This window comes from Leptonotus elevatus, chromosome 1, assembly GCF_054856555.1.
Source record: "Leptonotus elevatus isolate MCC_2025b chromosome 1, RoL_Lele_1.0, whole genome shotgun sequence".
In the NCBI taxonomy this organism is placed as follows: Eukaryota; Metazoa; Chordata; class Actinopteri; order Syngnathiformes; family Syngnathidae; genus Leptonotus; species Leptonotus elevatus.
In genome coordinates this window covers 43,487,664-43,508,650 of record NC_141239.1, presented here as the reverse complement: position 1 = coordinate 43,508,650, position 20,987 = coordinate 43,487,664, and the positions used below count along the sequence as shown (strand labels likewise).

General features: G+C 42.3%; 1 protein-coding gene across 1 annotated transcript in view; it reads left to right on the top strand.

Moving 5' to 3' along the window:
• The first annotated feature begins 9,729 nt into the window (after positions 1 to 9,729).
• Positions 9,730 to 20,987, top strand: part of plekhh3 (pleckstrin homology, MyTH4 and FERM domain containing H3) — a 47,258-nt gene continuing 36,000 nt past the window's right edge. The window contains exons 1-2 of the mRNA XM_086068292.1: positions 9,730 to 10,274; positions 18,127 to 18,185. Coding sequence (XP_085924418.1) covers positions 10,140 to 10,274; positions 18,127 to 18,185 — 194 coding nt within the window. The 5' untranslated portion in view covers positions 9,730 to 10,139. The remainder of the gene's footprint in view (positions 10,275 to 18,126; positions 18,186 to 20,987) is intronic.

Here is a 20,987-nt window from a genome sequence, read left to right as displayed (position 1 = left end):
ATAGGCACTATTGGGCCTTTTGACTAAAAATGTGCATACAAGATTTGATTTGCTGTCATATTAGGCACAACGGAAGGTACCCCTCCGCCACAGAATGGAAAGTAGGGTCTCCATGAGCAGAAAGTAGCCTGGTAGCTAACATATATATATATATATATATATATTATGAACCAAGAAGTATCCTGATAATTGTTATGCATTATTATATATGTGTATGTACATCTATAAATGTTTTTGAAAGGTCCTGTCATTTTCCTTCTTTCTCCATGAAACAGGAAGTAACCCACTAGCTAACATAAAAATGTGCAGTCATGCTGTCTTCTTTCTCCATTAACCACCATTATTAGCTAGCAGCAAGCTAGCAGCAACATTAGCTAGCAGGTGTTTACCACAGTTAGACACCTGCTGGCTAATGTACACAAAATGGTACGATCCGACTGTCTTACTTCTTCTTTTATATATATAATGTGTTTTTATTGTATTATACCCATTTCTATTTGCTGTTTTGGTCACAATGAAACCTTCCCCCAAAAAAGGTGATGTTTTGTCATCTTAGGTAGGGCATCACATGTTAGATCCAGTTAGCTAACAAACAAGTGACTGAATCTTTAAAGTAAAAGAGCTGGAGGTAAGTAGAAGTTAATAGTGTGATTGCCAGCCCAAAGAATAGTGTCTGTCCTTCCATGACATAAAATTAGCGGACAACACAAGCATATATTTGTGTTTTGTAGCTTCTGCATTGCTCTGTGCTGTGTCAGGTTGTAGTTTCAGCCCCGCTCTGGCATTTTATCTGCTGCTTTTGATCCCCCCCCACCCCTTCGCCTCCTCCCTATCTTTGTCTCCCTGATCCAAACACAACGGCCATAAGCTTGCCTGGTTGATAACAGTTAAAGATAACAACAAAATGTCCTATTATGACTTCTCTCGTTTTCATGCGTGCCGCGTGTCGCCATGGAATGTCACATTTTACAATTCCAGGAACGGATGAATTATGGAGCTGAGTCTTTTGTAGAAAGTCATTATGTAACGATGGCGGTGGCGACAGCGGAGGCGCCTCGAATAACACACTTGGCCCACTGTAGAGTTCGCGGCGTAGACATGGATGTGAGTCATGACTTGGAAGCTTGCGGGTCAACTTCATGATGACCTTCAACACGCCTTGATAGAAAGTTAACGACTTGCGGCCTCACACCATAACTCAATATTCTCGATAAGTAGAGACTTAAAATAATCAAAAGACGTTTCCCAGCAACTCAAAGTCATACTGGAAATACAATATATATAGACAAAAATATTGGGACAGGCAGACTTGACATTTAAAATGGAAGAATCCATGATGGGCTAGAACATCTCCATTCTTCTTGGGAGACTTTCCACCAGACTGGGAAAGACAAAGACATACAGTATGTCATCATGTCACACACGCCCAGTAGACATCGACATTACAGTAGGCATGATGACATATTTTTGGCACGGAACCCCATTTTTCAGTGCTTCTCCGTCAATGGGCATCTGACATGGTAATTTTTTGCAAGTCGTAAAAAAAGTGCCGATGTTTATTGCCGAGGCTGAGTGAAGCGCCGGAAGTGAATCATTCTGTATCCCCGAACGTGGAAGCAGTTAGTGCATAACCCCCATTATTTAATTAATTACTTAACTGAACCATTACAACATATGCATTTAAAAAACAAGAGGGTCATATTAATAATTAAAGATAATAATATCCAGTGGTGGTTGGACGTAAAACTATTCATTTTCTAGCGTGTCGTTAACACAGTGGTACGGTGAAGTCAAGGAGGAGGAAGAGGGACGAAAATGCCTAAAAATTACAATAAAATAAACTGACCGTCCTTCACTGTCACGGCCCCTTGTGACTAACTATCAAAAAATAAATGTCTACAAATTGACAAAACGGGAACAAAAATTACTTCCAGGTCTGTTTGGCACATCCTGCCAGCCAATCACTGATCACCACGTATTTGTACTTCTACATTCACAAATACATGGTACAAAAATGGTCCCCTTTATGTCCTTTTGATAGCTTGGACCATTAATGTACTTTATTAACCATAAACAGTACTTATTTGTACCTAAGGGGTCCAAGTATGAACCCTGTCGGGTACATTACAAAAAGTTGTACCTAGGAGTACATAAATGGACCCCAACAGTACCCTTTTTTTCTGACAGTGTATGATGATTCTTGGGCCTAACTTGGCATCCAAAGACCAGTCTCCAATGAAGAATATCCTTAGAATTTGGAAGTCTTACACTAAAATACAAAAGGTTACTGCTATGAAAAATATACCATGAGGGTCATAAGGTGAAGTCAGGAATGCTTATTGGACGACTGCCCACTCAAGTCCACTCTCAAGGGTTGGGATTAGGGGATGATAATCTTGGACACACTATGAGATTTTCTTCCTTTATATCCAAATCTTCCCCAGAAACGCATCTTCTTGCTCTAGACCAGTCTCCTCTAAATCTGTAGTACATTCCTAAAACCTGAGAACCAGCCCCTTGACAGTTAGAAGAAGCCAGAGTCTGGAACACTAAGGGTTACTGTAATCAAGCTGTATGCCAGGAGGTTTGCAAGTTCAAGCTGCGAATGCTTGTTGGACATCTGCCTGATGCCCACTTAGTTTTAGGGGAACAGATGAGCCCATCCAAAATTCCACTGTCTCCCATGTAAAAAAAACCAACTCATTTTAAAACCGGAGAGATTCTCTGAGTGCGTGCAGTGAGAGAGAGGCAGATGGTTCTCATTTCTTAGTCGTTGATATAATTATCTCCCTTCATCATCGTCGTCATCATTCCATCCTAATTTTGCACCTCCGCAGACCGACTGTCACACACGATCCGTTACGCACAGCTGGATGATGCACAGTTGGGAGTTGGTTGGGTGGTGGTGGGGGGGTCAAGTAGCTCTCACGGAGAGACTATCCTGTTACCAGCACCCAGGGGGACTCGAACAGCAGCCCTCTTGTTCACCCAGACACAGCCAGTGGCTGTTGGCTCCGCCCCATTGTTGGACCTGGACGCACTATGCTGGTCGTAGCATAGCAGGACGAGAGTTAAGTTCAATGCTGAACTGTGTGAAGAGGATATCCCGTCTGAGTCACGTGTGTGTGTTGAGGGGGTGAGTTCCTCTCCTAAATCCTGAGTGAGGAGCTTTTCAGATAACCTTGGAGAAAACGTTTGCAAGCATGCGCGTGAATAATTCCTTTATGTGCCAGCCAGCCGTGCTTGGAAGCTCACTCTCACAAATGAAACCTCAAAAGCACAAACTCCCAAGGATGGGGCCTAAGAAACCCCAACGTGTACCCTCTCAAAAATGTGATTCAACTTTGCTTTGGCAGGCTGGATTTCACTTCCCGTTCTGTTGACAATCAATCTGGCTTACCAACATAAGGTCCTGGCTGCGACACGGGCTTGCGGAGAAACAGGATCCCGCCAAAGAGTCGGAGCCAGACGGAGAGGCGCACAATGGAGAGCGCCTCTGTCTCCAATCAGCTCCGCACGTGATCTTTCTAGCTCATTGCACGGACAAAAATATTGAGACACGCCTCATGATTGATTAAAAACAATCTGGGTTTGGAATAGAACCATCCCTACATTCATTTGGGCTGGGGTGATTGTGATAATGATGCATATTTTTGGAGTGTGGGAAGAAGAGTAGCAGAACTTGTTGACTATCAGGCAAACATACTAACCACTACTCTACTGCTATTACTACTACTCTCAACTGTGTTACCCTGGAACAGAACCATTTTTATTCATATAGTCTTTATATTAGGGCAACTGTTAAAAGGAACCCCACCCCGACTGTCATGACAAGTTTGCTCTATATTATTTATTTGGTTGTTACTAACATAACTATGAGATTCGTTTTTCAAAAATCTTTTCCAGTTTAATACATTTTGTAGAAACTTTATTTGGACGTATTGGTATTTACGTCGCAACGCATTCCGTGCGTAGTGACGTAGAATGGCGGCAGGCTCTCTGCCGAGCAATGTGAAACGTCTATAAAGAAAGTGAGTTAAGCCTCGTAACGTTCCTTAAGAAACAACACGCAATCGGGAGAGTCACCCTACCCCACGTGGTGCTCTCGTCATTCACCTGACGCATTCAAGAGTTTTGATCGTCCCTCTATGCACAAATATAACAATAGCACAAGTATCGCACTATGCATGCCCATTTAAATACGCATGTTAGCCATATGCAAATTCACAAAACACTCTTCTGAATAGACAGATAATTATGCAGTGGTTTATCAATAGCCTCTTTATTGTAAAAAATAAATGGCAAAGTTACCAAAACCAAACCAAACACAAGTAGCCTATTGGTGTGTTGTTTTTGTACTGGTGTTAGAATTTTACAAGTTCCGACTGTTTCTGCCAGGCAATCAAGGTATCTGCATGTGATTGGATGAACAATTTGGGGGTGGAGCCTGTGCGACTGCTGAAGGCGGAGAGTAAGCAAGTGAGCAAGTGTTTGGAGGTGTGCACACTAAAAAAATTCTATAAATAACGTAAGCAACTTAAGTTGACTTTATCATCAACTTGCATTAACAAAAAAAAAAAGCTGATGTTCAACCCCTCGTTTGGTGTAGGAGATGAGATTCCCGTGAAACAGTCATGACGGGCCAGTAAGATAGATAAAATGGTTACAAAGCCCCATAGAGTCTTCCAGCCGTGTGTAAACTGCCCATTTGTCATTTTCGCTTCCTGACTATGTGTCCCAATAGTTTTGTCCATGTACAAAGTACTTTTAGTGATTTTAACTGATTACCAGGCACCTCATTTCATGACAAAATAGCTTTTGGATTAATTTCTTCTGTATATGATTAGTTTATGAGCAGCGTATGTCATTGCTATGCTAATACATTGAAAACCCTGACATTGATTCATGAATATAACTTAAGAGGCAAAAAAAATGCCTCCTATAGTTGCCTTTTTGTAGCAGTATTTGCTATGCGTCTCCAGTGGAAACTTTGCACTCTCCATTTCAACAAACGCAAGCAGAGAGGCCGACAGGAAGTTGGGGGAGTGTGAGATTTTGAAATCATAATACTGGCCATACAAAGGATTCTCTCCCTCAGCATCGAGGCCTCCTCCAGGAAGTACTGTACTTGAAATTCTCAGTGGGTGCCTGACCAAATCATATGGCTTGCTCCTGAACATATCAGGTTTTATCTGGCGTGCATCTAAGTGTGCATGTATTCATAGAGACTCATATGTCTTCTCCTGGAAGAGGTGGACTTGGAAGACACAACGGCGTGGGACATTTGACAGTTCTTCATTTATTCCTTCTTTTGATATCTGAGGACTTTTGCACTTTGATTTCAGCTCTACCAAAACCCACAAAACCATGGAGGGATTTTCCTTTTTCTTTCTTTCTTTTTTTTTTAATGAGGGGGAGTCTGCTAAAAATAAAACATATGTTCCAAGCATGTCAGTGGCAGCAGAGGAGGGCCCCCAGCGTATTGTTTTGGGATATGGGGGAGGATCTGGTCCAAGAAGATCCTGCTTGCAGAAACTGTGATGGCGTTGGTGGTTGGGGGAGGGGTTTATCTGCTGTACTTTGAAGAAGGCGAGTGGAGAAATATTGAATATGGCTGCTGCATGCATAAGAAAAATAGACTGTTTCTCATTGAGGTTTCAATGTGGCTTGAAAGTATGGGTGAGGGGTGGCCACGGTGAAAAGGTGCATCCATGAGAGTGTATATTGATTCTCCAGCTGCCTCAGGGGGGGGAGCAAAGTAACTAAAGGGGTTAGTGCAGCGTGCTAATGTATACTTTAATAATGATATGTGTGTGTTTGGTGGTGAGTTGCACCACCACAGGCCTCTCCTCCTGGTGAGGAAACAGTTAAAGCCAGCTGACTGTGAGTTTCTGGGGAGCTTGCATGGAGCTGAGAGGGGGGAAATGAAGGGATATTAAGGGGGGAAATAAGCACGAGCACCCAGGGGCTGTGTGTATCACGTGTCGGGACTTAGCACCAGGCCTCTGGCCTCCCACTGCACTCTCTTCGTCGATGACTTGTTCATTTGAGTGGAAGAGTGGCGCTAAAAAGAAGCATGATGCAGGATGACTTTGTTCAGTCTTAAAGGTCTCAAGCCATTCGTGTGCCAGACGTGTTCCGCTACCAGGCTGTGCAAAAGTCAACAAAGCAAAGCTAACGATGCAAATTTCCCATCCATAATCATTTCAAGTGGTACACACTGCCGCCCTCGTTTATGATCCAAATATTTGGTTTGTTCTAACTGTGCAATGTTTAGCACGTACGATCTATAGTAGACATGCCCTTGCAATCTAACTGATGAGTGCTTTATTTAGTTTTACTTCCTGACCAGGTATAGTACATATTTAATTAGCATGTGTTTATTGTTAGGGGTATAACAAAAAACAATTTGAATTGGAAAATCGATTTGGATTCAGCTATCAATCACATTGCTACGTTTAAAAATGTACCATTATTGAATCGCCTCTCTCCCCTTCTATTGAGATATATATCGTGATGAGTATCCAATCGTCTTGTATGAGAGCTTCACAAAAAGAATAAATCAGTTTGATGATTTGTTATTTCCTTGGATTTATTTAAGATTAATTGAACACTCTAAATCAGGGGTGTCAAACTCATATTAGCTCAGGGGCAGAGGTGGCAAATCCAGGTCCAGAAAGTAAAATCCCTGCCACAGTTTGGTTTTAGCCCCTTGTGCTAGCTAGCTAACTCCGTAACAGGTAAATGAGCTAGCTAGGGAGCTCGCTTGCTAGCACCTGGGGCCAAACTGTGGCAGGGTTTTTACTTTCTGGACTTGGATTTGCCACCTCTGCTCAGGGGCCACATGGAGGAAAATATATTACCAAGTGGGTTGGACCGGTAAAATCATGGTTTATAACTTAAAAACAATTGGCGTCAGTTATTCATAGATCTTCGCTATTGTCAAGACAGCACTAAATAGCAGGGCTCAACTGTTAATATATTGTTCCAAAAAAATAACACAAATGCAAATGAAATGTGGCAACACTTTGCCCCTATGAGTTCCGGGCGTGTTATATTGACCTGTTTTGCATTTATATTGTTCCCAGAATGCATTGTGTGTGTTATAAGTTTAAGTTAAGTTATAGGACGTTAATCCATGCCATATATGTTTGTGTTACCAGTAGTATGCGTGTCTTATTCAGCACGTTTGATTTACGTAGGTTGACATTTTGATTTGTTTTTATTTTTTCAACAAACCGTAACTTTAGGTTGAGTCTAAAACAATGACATCCTGGTCAATTGCATGTAGTCTACAAATTGCATTGCAAATCTGAGAATGTCTTGTGAAATTATGAATTTATATGTTTTGATTTTGGCCATGTGATTAATTGGTCCCAAAGTAATCATTTTCGAGCTTTATAAGATCATCTTGCGGGCCTGATCCAAGAGCTGTGCAATACTTGAGATTTTGGTATCGATCGATACCAAGTAAATACTGCTGCCAATATCGCCGATATTGATACTGATACCAAGTACTTTTAGGTTCATAAAATATTATGGTATTTTAAATCATTTATCTTATTGAATAACTTCAAAAAGAAATCAAATGAGACTTTCTTGTTAAATTCTTAAACATGCCATAAAAATATCCTCAACGGAAAAATACCATTGCTGTTATTTAAATTTGCAATGTAGTTATAATCTTCATATTCTCAGTCCCTGTCACTCTTCTGCACTCAAAGAAACGCCGGCCAGTGAAGTTCCTCTAGTCTAGTCACATTACATAAACGATACTTACATGTTGTCCTACACGAATACCTAGCTCAACTAGTAGTTGGAAAAGCTCAAATGAAGCAGAATATGACTCATTGTCACATGATGTCATTCACTGTAAAAATAATTATTTGTTACCGCCAGTGCCGCCCACCGCTGTCATTGGCAGGCTGGCACATGCACGGGTGCTATAAAGGGATTGTGCGAGGGACCCATGAGAAACCCAAATAAATAAATAAATGTAAAATATCGATACTAGCGCTCTGGTATCGATCCGATCGATACTTGGATCGATCTGCACAGCCCTACCAGATCCGTATGTATGTTCCTAGGTCTGATTGTGAGTGAATGGTTGTTTGTATGTCTGTGTGTCCTGCAATGGGCTGACAACCAGTTCAGGATATACAGTTGGGCTTGAACGTTTACATACCCTTTGGGTGTGTAAACTTTTGAACACAACTGCAAATGTACAAAATCTTAACACCACTTATTGACACAAAAATGCTTTAAATCATCACCAAAATTTTCACACGCATCTCTACTCATGTCAACTTCAACCTCTGAAAATATCAGCACAGTTGCCACAGTATTTTGGATTTTATGGGCATTAAGCTTCTGTCTCGCCATGCAGTACATTCATATGTATTATGTAAACTTTCAAGCACAACTGTACCCCGCCTACTGCCCAAAGACAGTTGGGATAGGCTCCAGCATGCCCGCGACCCTTGTGAGGATAAGCAGTTCAGATAATGGACGGATGGACGAATAGTGTTGGCTTTGAAGAGCTTTTACTTTTGCCGCATCTTAATAAACATGACAAAAACTACAGCCACACCATATTGAATTCAAAGGTAATACAACTGAATCAAACCAAATCGGGTTGTTCCACTTGAAAATATACTGTTCTTGAATTGTATCGTACGGCATGTATCGAGATATGTATTGAATATTTTTTTATTGGAGAGACGCACACCTGTCCAATAAAAGATGATAGTGAAAAGAGCAATGTATGAACATAGTAACTAGGGGTGTGCGTCTCTCCAATAAAAGATGATTCAATACATAACATATGGTCTATCTGTTATGTACTCACATTATGTTATGTCAACGATTCCTGTGGCACATTAGAGCACCTTGAAAAATCACAAGGTGTGCTGCGAGACATTATCCAACGTCAACTTATTTGGACAACATTTTTTTTAGTTTGTTTTGTTTGGTTAATTTGTCAATGTCAAGCATGTATAGTAACAGACAGAATAATCAAAGGCTTTTCCACTACTCGACAGAAGGTACATAATTAACCAGTGTATTTGTTTGTTTGCTGCATTTTTGCTAAGTGGTGTGTCGTGCCATTATTTTTCAATGTAAAATATGTGCCTTTGCTCAATAAAGGTTGAGAAACACTGCATTGTGTGCGACATTATGTTATGTTACATTATGTTATGTTACATTGTTATTATGTTAAATCACGCTTTGCCATTTTGCGTACATACATACGCACTTTTTGTCATGTTATTTTACGATACATAATATTTGTCATGTGTCATATTACTTTACATTGTCTTTTGTTGTTACTTTGTTTGCTAAGCCACAACTATTATGTTATTGTGTTGCATATTACGTTGTGTTAGTTAATAGCATGATATACTCTATGGTACATTACTTGATGTCATTTTTGTGAAATGTTACTTTATGTGACGTACCAGTATGTTATGTTATTTGAGTTGCGTTCATCATATTTTTAATAATATAATAAACACATGTGTACAGCACATTCAACGTCATGGTGATGTTCAGGATTGGAACAGCGCCGTCACCCTCAGGACACGTGATCCCCTGGCAGCGTTGGCGGGAAGGCGTGCCTTATGGCCCTGACGCTCCGGGGAGTGTAGGCTCTCGTCCAATCAGCTTGCAGATACGAAGCCCATGGGCGTGGTTTCTGGCTCCCATTAGCTAGCTTCAGCCACAGCACGCTTCAGTGCAACGGTCTATGCCTGACAGTGAGCGCTCCTGTGTCACTTATTAACTTAATTTACTAGATTCCACCAACTTTGGTGACATTTTAAACGGCAGGAAACGTTGTATTTACTCCCCGAGTTCTTTGTATGGGATTAACTTGACACTTTGTGACTTTTTCTTCACGACGAGTGAACTTGTGGGACAGCAAGGTGGACTTCTTGAATTGCCTTTAACCGTGTTGTGGGCAGCTTCCATTCGGAGGTGTTTTGTGGACAGTTCTAAGGGGAGAGTCGCATGCTTCCCTCCCTTCATCCTCGTCGTCGGTTCTCTATGGAGAGTTTGCCCCGGCGCAGGCGCGCACGCTGCCAGCACTCGTGAATTCCTCGACCTGGACACGACTAGGCGACACACTTAACCTCATTTGAATGCCTTTGCAAGGTGTCTGCTGGTTGCTGTGCTGCCGCCAGGGCTTCAGTTTGCTGGGGAGGGACTATGGGGAGAAAGAGGAGGAAGAATCTTTTGAGTTACGCAACAAGGACGACCTGACTCCCAATGGACAGGTAAGGAGTGTCCACCTGCACCCCCAAAAATACTTTTGCATTGCAATCTCGTGCAAATGGGCTCCTTCCGCACACTGTGACACAAACACACTTTAAAGTCCAACGTTGTGCTTTTAATTGGTTTACTAATTAATTTTTGGTCTCTGGACATTTATGCAGAGACCAAATAGCAGCAGTAGAATAACACGAGGAACGTTGACCCAGAATGTTTCACCCCCTCAGTGCAGGACTTCATTTGGTCGGTCAGCTTTTTCATATCAGCGCAGCAAACTCTGGAACTCCATGCCCGCAGATATAGTAGACTAACTGCGAGTTTATCATTTATCTCTAAACTTAAAAGCTGGTTGAACAGAAATCAATACTGTCTGTACCCATATGTAGAGGGGGAGGGGACTGAGTGATTGGCATGTGTGATTGCATTCAATTATAATAACTGATTTTATTATATTTTTGAGGGTTGGGTTAGGTTGTTTTAGATTGTGAATGAAGTGATGGGGTTATAAATTCGCATTTGCTAAACTATGCTCAACATCAGCTACAAGCTTTGCTTAGTAGCTATGCCTGATTGCATTGTCCCTTAAATAAACTAATGACATGAAATTGACTTATTACTACCTTTACTTAATTGATTGACTGATGTGATCTAACATAATTATGTATGGTTTGGACCACAAGTTTTTGTATTTGACCCACATTGTGAAGCACAGAACTCCAAATGTTTGCATGTGCCTTGTGGAAATCCTCACTTTGTGATGGGGGAATGCTCAGTGTATGTTTGTGTGTTTGTGTGTGCAGCTGCTGAGGTTTGCAATGATCTTGGGAATCATTGTGCAATGATCACACACAAACACAACACTCGCACACCAACACACACTGATGCAAGCACCAGTGTGTTGAAGAGATCCTTGTGTGTTTGGCCTCAAATAAAGACTGCAGCCTTGTCCCCTCTGTAATGTTCGTCATGTGATCGGGCACAGAGAGATCAGTATTGTGCATCTCCCCCCTTTCCCTTGTGAAGGGGCATTGTTGATGCCCTGCGTTTAGGTGGCTTATTTTCTGTATGTGCCAGTGTAAGACCGAAAAGAAGGAAAAGCTTACTTTAATTACAGTTGCAAAATTTGACATATGAAAAAGGGTGGCAAATTAGATGGGAAATAACTAAGTAGGCCTACAGGAACGGGACAGAATATTTTTTGAGTTACATTTTTTTTCCTTAGCACTCATTGAGGTCTTATACAGTACCAGAGTGGTACAAAATGTCTACCTTTACATACAGTACAAAACAATCGAGTTGCAATAATAAAACAGTAATGAAACTGAGCTTTTTAAATAACTTTGACGCCATTACTCTTTTCACGTTGTGTGGTTCAAGTGACAAAGTTCCCTCTCTCGCGGTCTCTCCCTTCTTCCCTCTCCCTCCAGTGATACATTTCAGATAAGCACAATTGTGATGTGAAGGTGTGGAAAAAATGCATTAAATCAGATATTCATAGATTGGTTAGGCTACTAGCAAATGTATATTTAGGGAAATTGTGTTTTTTTTCTTGTTTAGTTTGACCTACCAAGCATTGTCACAAAACAATTATCCACTGGGATACGATAAATCTGACTTCCATGAATCTAATATATCCCCTTTTAGGACACATTATTGCTTAGTTTTAATAAGTGTATCGTTCTGCTTTTAGTTTTCAATGGTGTAGAATTGCACTGCATTATACTGAGAGCTGTTGCTAAAATTTTGACACTCTCATGTAGCTGAATAAGGTAAGCAAATGGAGGAATCTTGGACTGAAGTGTGAGACTGCAATCAATGTCAAATCAAATGGTTGTATTTGGAAGAGCTAATGATTTCCACAGACATGCCAAGACACGTTGAAGCAGTTCTGTGCTATTTTTCCATCATCCCCCAATCTGTAGGTAAGCAGGTGTAAGTAGTACCACATGGACCCATTCCTTAATGTACATATCTGCTTATCTGTCCGCGTTTGACCCCTCTGTGCACTCGTAAAGGCCGGTGTGGAATCATAGCAATTTGCATGAAAACGTTGACAACTGATAAGCTCAACAGTGTTAAGGCCTAGATACACCAATCATGACGTTGGCCAAATGTGGCCGACGCCTACCCTCTGTGGCGTTGGCCCAGACGTCGTCACGTCGCGTAGAATAATTATGTAAATACACACCACACCGAATATTGCGTACCTTCAGCGCATGCGCAAGAAGCAATTCCCCTCCCTGCCATCGGCGGCGGTAGTCATTGTTGGCAACCGGCAACCTCTTTACGGGTTCGGGATATAAAAACTTAAACAACTCATATCGGTGTTGACAGCGGCGCTGGGGTAAACGCGGCGGCCAGCTGGTGAAGCGAAAACGGATGCTGGAACAAGCTTCGTTCCCGAACGCATTGATGTACTCTGTTGTGGCGTATTCTGGACGCTATCGACTCCTGGCTGCTACCGATCGTCGGTTCACCCGAAAAGCTTCGGCAGTGCTGCCCTCCGCGTTTTGGACGCTGTGCCGACCTCCAGCTTCTGAAGGAGCTTCCTCGAGACCGCCGGACGGAGGCCTTTCCAATAACTTGGATTTCCTCTTCCTGACGGAGACCTGGACTGTCGCTTGTGAGTCCACCGCTATGATTGAATTAGTACCGCCTGGCTGTCCTTACTTGGACGCTCCGAGGACGTCAGGCTGAGGTGGAGGAACGGCGACTATTTAAAAAAAAAAAACACAATATATATATTTTTTAATGTAGACGATGTCTATTTACCACATCGGTCACTGCTTTGAAGCCACCTTTTTTGAAGTTGGCCAAACTGTTGCTGTGCTGTGTCATTTACCGATCTCCCAAATACAATAAGAACTATTTAAACGACTTTGCAAATTTTCGCGCCGAAATATGATCATATCCTCTTTATGATCATATCCTCTTTATGAGGGACTTTAATATTCACGTGTGCTGTCCTGAACAAAAAAAAAAGTTGACCCCCCACCCGATGCATATTCCAATTTGATCCGACTTCACAACAGAAATTTATACACTGACCAGACGGCCAAACGCTGTCCGACTCCCGACGTGGTGTATCTAGGCCTTTATAGCCTCAACTGAAGCAGTGGCTGCCAGATAAGGCTGACATCTGTTACTCGTGGGCGATCATAAGAGATGCTTCTGTGTCTTCAACTTTTTGGCAAGTGCCGCCTGTCTCGGTCTTAATAATGTGCCATCTGCTTGGCCATCCACGCAACAAACATCTGCAATCAATACCGTATTTCAGACAGTGGTCTAATGGAGGTGCCTGATGGCCGTTTTAAAAACTTTATAGTTTTGGTAGCGTTCCCAGAACTGCCAGTATTAACATGCAGCCTGGATGAAGCTTGGGATTCAACTGTTAAAATAACATTGAAGGGAACACAATTAGAGTTTGATGGCGTTTTGAAAAATTTTGTGTTGTGGCACTGAAATTTGGAATTGTACGTGTTTGATTTAAGATGTCTTGTTCTACTTTCATTTAAGGCTAATGTATTTTTGTACTCTCATTTTCCCTTCTATTTCTTCTTTTTTGGGCTTTATTTCATTAGCTCCTACTTGCAGTAATAGGAATCCTTTTATTGACTCTGATATCAATGCTGGATAATGATAGCAGTGCAGTGTTCTTTTCTACAAAAAATTTGGCAGCACTGGGGCATACGTTTGCCAAATACATTTATGTTGTCCTCGATATCAGTTTGTACGTCTAGTTGATCATTGCTGACCTTTTTGCAAAGAAATCAATGCACTTCCTCTAATCCACTTTCCTGTAGGTCTGACTTGCTGTGCTCTGGCCTGGATCCTGTATCAGAGTCAATAGTTCACACAGAGCCCTCAATTAAGACCACAGCTGAAGCACTCAGAGCCAATTTCATCAGCTGACCTAGTCTTCGAGCAGCACAATTCGTTAATGCTCCCCGCCAGCCCCTCCCCTCAGAATACACACATCTTAGTTGATAGAGTTTGCCTTTCCTTGGTGTCAACAGAGGTGGGTGTTGTGGGGTGGGGGGAGGGGTGGGTGGCTTAACTGGAAGGTCCAAGCAACTCCCAGGCAGAATCCCTCAGGGCTGCGTTCCTTGGCCTGTGCCAAGGGCTTCATTTCCTGTGCAGCTTGACGACACATTTTCATGCAGCAGGTCAGACCTCCCTGGATGTGTGTATATCAGGCCTTGCAGTGCTTTGACACTACAGGGATGACCACAGCGACCCAGACTTTTGGTGGAGTCTCCCATTTGCAAACTAACCAAAACCCTCACCGCCATCTCTGCCATATTTGCCAGGGGCATAGCAAGATGTGGAGTAACCCAAAGTACTATACATTTGACATCTGAATATATTGATGCTTGAGCAGCTAGACCCCTGCTCCTGCATGTTTGCAGTCCTCCTTAAAAGATGCAGCTCGCCAACAGCTGCCCAAATAGTGCTGAGCTTAACACCCCCAGTGATGGAGCAGGAAGTTTATTTTTCCACCACCAAGTCTGACTGTTTTTACCACTTTCTAATGAGGATAGCTCAAAGATCACTTAATATAATTTTATAAAACCACATGGTGTGGCGTGACATAGCTCAATAAATCATTATATTGGATAACTGAAATCCGAATAATGGATCCGATGATTCATGGAAGAAGGCAAACATGCTCACAGCTTTCAGGTCACCAAAATTTGCCCCGGGTGGAGGTTGGTGCTTTAATCAATTTTCATGTTGTCCAGACAACCTTTGATATCCTGCCATAAATGTCCCATATTACTTGTCAGTAATAGAGTACAGTGAGTGATTTCAGTTTTCCAAAGTAAACAAAAAAACAACAACATAGGATTATTACTGGATTACAAAGCATATTTTTCTACATTTTCTGGGACCAAAAAGATACAGGTATACTCCCAAAGTGTAAAACTCCCAGGGGCAAAACTTTGATGATGTCCCCCTAAAAACTAACCTAAAAAGATATTCTAAACCTGAATCTACAAGGCTATGGTTTTAGAAGAACCAGAGCTACAGTAGGATTCCCTCTCCTAGGCTTGAGGTTTATCCAGCCAGGCTGGCTCCTAACATGGGAAATTGAGGTAGCTCAACAATTTTCTAGGTAGCCTCCGCCAACCCTTTGATAAGAAATATGGTCCCTTTTTCAAGTCATACTGAATACTGCAACTGTAAAACATGACATGTTTCAAAGCATCCCTTTTTATTTATTTTTTAACACTCGAAGTCAGAGTACGGTCTCCCTCTTTTTACCAATGCATGTGCTATCCGAAAAAGTTCCCTCCTCCACTGTTGACTATCTCTTCCAACCCGGCACCCACTTTTTCTCCCTCATATTCCTTGTTCTGCTTCTCTTTTTTTACCCATTGATGTGGGTTTCTTTTGTGGAGGCTCAGATACTGAACTCAAAAAGTGCCACGTGATAGGCTGCGTCAAAATGAAAACTCACCGTTAAAATAGGCAAAGCAAAAATATGGAAGTATGTAACTCTTGCAAGACTCATTGCGAAATCCTGACGTTTGAGCAGTGATAAAAAAAAAATGGCATCGGTGCCATCTTCTTTCGAATTAGTCGCCAAATGAGTGTGTTGTTTTTATAGCGCGTTTCAAGAGTCTGTATGCAGTGTGTGAAATATCTTCCACTTGCGATAATTTTCAGGTCGCCATCCGGGCGTATGGTACCGTAAACTGAGCTCACCTGACGTAATTATTAGTGGCAATTGGTGAGCTAGCGATTGTTACAGCTCAGCCCTGCTCTCCAGTCCCTTTGCCAATGCACCCCATAGGGCTTATAGCCCCATCCCACCAGTAAACTTTGGTGCACAGCCATGGTATCACTTTTTGGCTGAGGGACAGTTGTTTTCTAATGGTCTAAAGATGCCATGTACTTTTGCCCCCAAGACTATTGCAAGAGATACCATAAAAAATAGACTTCCTGTTGGAAAAGGGCCCGTTTTAGTATTGCTGCTGCCGCCCCCTGTCGTCAGTGCTTGTCGTTTTTCTCTACTTTTATATTTGGTTTCCGTTGCGTCTCCGCCTCACCACCTCCAGGCCACACATCTGTTCTTTGGACCGACACTGGCTGAGCCCAAGCATTTCCTCATGGTTACTCAGCCTCCCAAGAGAGCTGGAAAGAGAGAGCGGGAGAGTAGACTGGGAGGGAAGGAGGAAGGGGGGAGAAAGCCAGAGTGGAAGCCAGCCACGGGACGAAACGCATCACGGCATCTTTCCCTCTCTCCTTCCATGCCCTGCTCTATTCTGGAGTGATTCATCCACGACCCGTCCAAGGGGGAGCTTTTGCCAAGGCTCTGCATCGCACGCTATGCTTGTTTCTCATCCCACAGCCCATTTACTACACTGACTACAGAAAGCATTGTCACGTTCTGTTTGGAATTACACACAAAATTGAAACCCTTTAACGTGAGCCTTTGTTTTATTGGCGCACGCATTGGTTTATATTATGGAATTACAACTCTAAAATCAATGTCGTGACTAGCACTAATTTCTTGTTTTCAGGCACGGCTGTATGCAGAATGGTTTTCTTTACAGCGGTTGTCAGCTTGGCTCAATTCTTTACAGCTAACATGCATGGGTAAAATGAATTACAGTACACTACACATTTTTACCATTCGCAGCAAGACGCCTTTCTAACGCGGTCCAGTTGTTTTTGGCTGTCTGCTTTGACGTTTACAGTACCCCTCCCTGAGTTAAGCATTAAAAGCATTAATCCAATCTCCTCCTTCAAGCTCCCCTTTGCTCCCTGGGCCTGTCTGATTCATAAATATATCACAACTGCATACTAGCCTATAAATTGACAGTTCTTGTTTAGTCTTAGTTATTTTTGAGCCACCCGCAAAGAAGCAGTGGAGTGTTTTTGCAGGGCTAAAGGCTATACTTAGACTAGTTTGCCCAGTAGTAAAGTGTGGTGTGTGAGCATGTGTGTATGAGTGGACCTATTGCTGACCTGGATAGTGTTTCAGGTAAACCAGCAACCTCGGGTTGAGCTGGGCCGGCCACATGAGCTGGCCCAAGGCTGAGGTTCATGCTGCGGTTCAGTCGTACGAAGTCAGGCCGCAGGGACAAAGAGATCGGTGCCCTGCCCACCAGGGAACGGCTCCAAATTGTGAATAAGCCAGCACTGATGTCTTTTGGGGTTTTCCAAGGTCATCTTGGGAATGTAGAGGCTTAAACATTGTGAATAGAAATGTCTGCTTACCGGAGTAGTCCTGGGATGACTAATTTGTTTGGGACATAACACCATGAGCTACGTGAAACTGATGTAAAAAGTGAGAGTTTGATGTGAATACTTGTTAGAAAAGTAGTCCAGCTTGGCTGACAGTATAATTATGTGTAAAATTGAGCTTGTTGGTTAAAGACCCAAGGTATTTTTAGGTGAGCAACCTGTTCTGAGAGATGACCGATTTCAGATGTAGATCTTTGGGGTTTGGATAAGTGCCAGTGTCGCACAAACGATGCCTCTGTTCCTTCGTCACTCCTGCTCCCCACATCAATTGACTGCTTTGCTTTTTCGCTAGATTGCTACCCTTGCAAGTGAAAGCTAAGCGTTCCAGGATCAGGGTTTTGTAAGACTGTACGGTAGGCCTACTTTAAGACTCCTGACTCAAGGCTAATCAAGAATGCAATCTGCGGGCAATTCCTTCAACTAAACCTTGTGGAGGAAACCAATATCTTTTAGGGTGACACCTCATGTGATTGACATATTTACTTACTGGATTGAATGTTCATTTATGAGAGCTACTAGCTACAATTATAGCGCTGTTGTTCAGTGTAAGAGTAAGTACTGCATATCCATTGATCCTTTGTTCCCTCTCTCCTCTGTTGACAGAGTCCAGCCGAGGTTATTCACGTTTCTCAGCCGACACGTACAGCAAATGGGACAAATGGGTAAGTCGCAGAAAAGTGGAAGTAGTCAACCATACGTGTCCACTTCCCTCCACAGCGCACGTTGTCTCATGAGGCCTCGTATCTAAGTGTGTGTGCGTGCGCGTGCGTACAAACATTAAATGCAAATTTGCGTGTATACTGTGTGCTGTTATTTTGATTCTAATGGCTGGCTTGTCCGTCTGGTCAGCTTCAACTATACGGCATTGTAATAGCACGTGTGACGTGTTTAATTTTAAACTTTAAAACAAATGGCAGTTGCAAGAGCCCACGATGTTTCCCCACATATAATACAACAGGACAGCATGTTTCAGGTGGTGGAGCGACCGAGACAGAAAGCAGTTGGAAAATTGCTGGTTTCATTCACCCTTCCAAGGCAGTACCTACCATTAGCATTGCGTGAGAACTTGAATGAGGAAACCATGTTTGAGTACCTTGATAGGTAAGAAAAGTGAGTGTTTATAATGAGGGTTGTGGTCGGTTCAGATCAGTTTAGTACAGTTTTTTTTTTTTTTTTTTTTTTGTGCCAGAAGTTAAGAAAGCAGCCAGGATTTTAAAGAGATAATAACCAATCTTTGGGACTGTCTCAATGGTACAGTACTGGTCGAGCTGAATATGTAAGAATTTGTGACTTTTGTATGTTTTGTTCTGTGTTTCCACTGTCAAAATTGTGAAAGGTATAGAAATAGCCAGAAATGAAAGTATCTAAGCTAGCCTGGAAAATAACTGAACTTTACTGTTCTCTTTTTTGATATTCTTTCATTGGTGTACCCATCCTAGTTGTACGGAAAGACCAGTGTATGGTTGAACTGAAGAGTGAAGAATTCTCACTTGACGCATGCACTGTAAGTTCTGTTTGCTGTTTCCAATGTCAAAGGTTTTGAAAAAACATAGCAAAATGTTTCTAGCTAGCCTGTAAAACGACCAGACTATATATATACCATTCCACTTTTTGATACTCTTTTATTGGGTTCTCATCCCTGTGCTACTGAATGACTAGTGCATGGTTAAACACACTTGACGCATACAGTATGTTTTGTTTGCTGTTTGGAAATTTATTTTTGCGAAAAAAAGTATCTAAGCTAGCTTGAATAATAACGGAACTGTACAACCCTTTTTGGTAACGCAGTTGACTACACACACACACACACACACCCCCACACACACACACACACACACACACACACACACACACACACACACACACACAGACACATACGGATTTGCGATTGTAAATATTTAACACATTTAACTTCGGCTTGTGCGACCAGTCCTGGGTTTGGGACAACTGGGATAGGCTCCAGGCAGCTCACCTTAGACCCTAATAAGGGCAAGCACTTATGAAAATGGGTGGATGGATGAATACATTTGTTTGAGCAAATCAAAATACATGTTTGTAGGGGCTCCTCATTGCTTTTTGCCAGTAACTTAGTGACTGCAAATACCTGTTTTGAGTGCCTTTTATCACTTTTATAACAGACCAGACGACAGTGAAACCAGCATACGTGCATAAAATAATAAAAATTATGTGAGAATACTTCATGTGTTAATGCTTTCAGTTTTAACCTAACTACAAGACATAATTGACATTCCCAAGAGTCAAAGTGCACCGAGCCAAACCGTAAACCGTGACCACAAAACCGAGATACAAATTGAACCCTGGATTAGGTGAACAGTTCCGCCCCTAGCAATTAACCTGCTTAACACAAAACACTGAGTGAAATTTCAGTACATTTATGGATATTTATGGCTATTGTCAGCACTGAATCGAATAAATGCCAGAATAAATGCAACCGCTCGTAGAGTATGAGTGCAAGCTCGGTGACTCATTGGTGGAGGGTGGGTATCCTCATCCAGACTATTAGTGCTGGGCTGTGATCTCAGACAGCGATGTGACCAAGCTCTATCTCTGGCATCTTGCCTTTATCGTACACCGCCGTCTACCCCCACCCCCTACCCCCCCTTATTCCCAACCACCCACGCTCCCTCAATGACAATCTCTACTGTACATCTGCAGATTCAAAAGACGATGAGTCACAAAGCTCAACTTGTGGGGACTATCAAGCACATTAAATGAAAAGGAGGAAGGCAATTTTAGGACGCTGCTCCTAACTGTCTAACTGGACTGCTTTATATGTGTGTGAGTGTGCACGCATTTGTGTCTGTGTGTTAATCTTAAAATGTGGCGCCTACAGCCTTGGGCACACGTCATAATTAACTTTTTCAAGGACTGTGTCAAAAGGCGGCTCCGCTGTAATCACAGTCGCTGAGCGCTTAGATTAGAGAGCGCTCACACTCGGTTATTACCTGGCCAATGACGGAACACGCCCACTCCTCCTCGCCTGCGTGGAGCCACGTCAGGCTGATAAGTCACCACAATGGGATGCGTCCATTATCTGCAGTCTCTCTCACGACTTTGGAGTCCTAAATCGGTCATGGTGCGGTATGTTGCACATTTTGCAGCGTTTCCATTTGTAAAAAAATATAAAATATCTGACCCATTTCGAAAAGAAACTGTCATTCCGTTGTATAGTATTTCAAACATGTCAATAATGATTTAATTTGCGAGGATTCTTTCGCCGATTTTGGTTGCAATCAAGTGATGGACAGGAGCTTGAGTAGCTGGAATGAAGAAGTCAACAATAATAATACCTATAACATTGTTTTTATAGCACCTTATAATAATGTGTTTACAAAGTCCTTCTTTGACAGACAAGATAGCATACGTACTTTAAAACAATAAGATGACAATTGCCATGCTCCCTAATGGACTATATGCCACCCAATTAGTACAAAATCAACAAA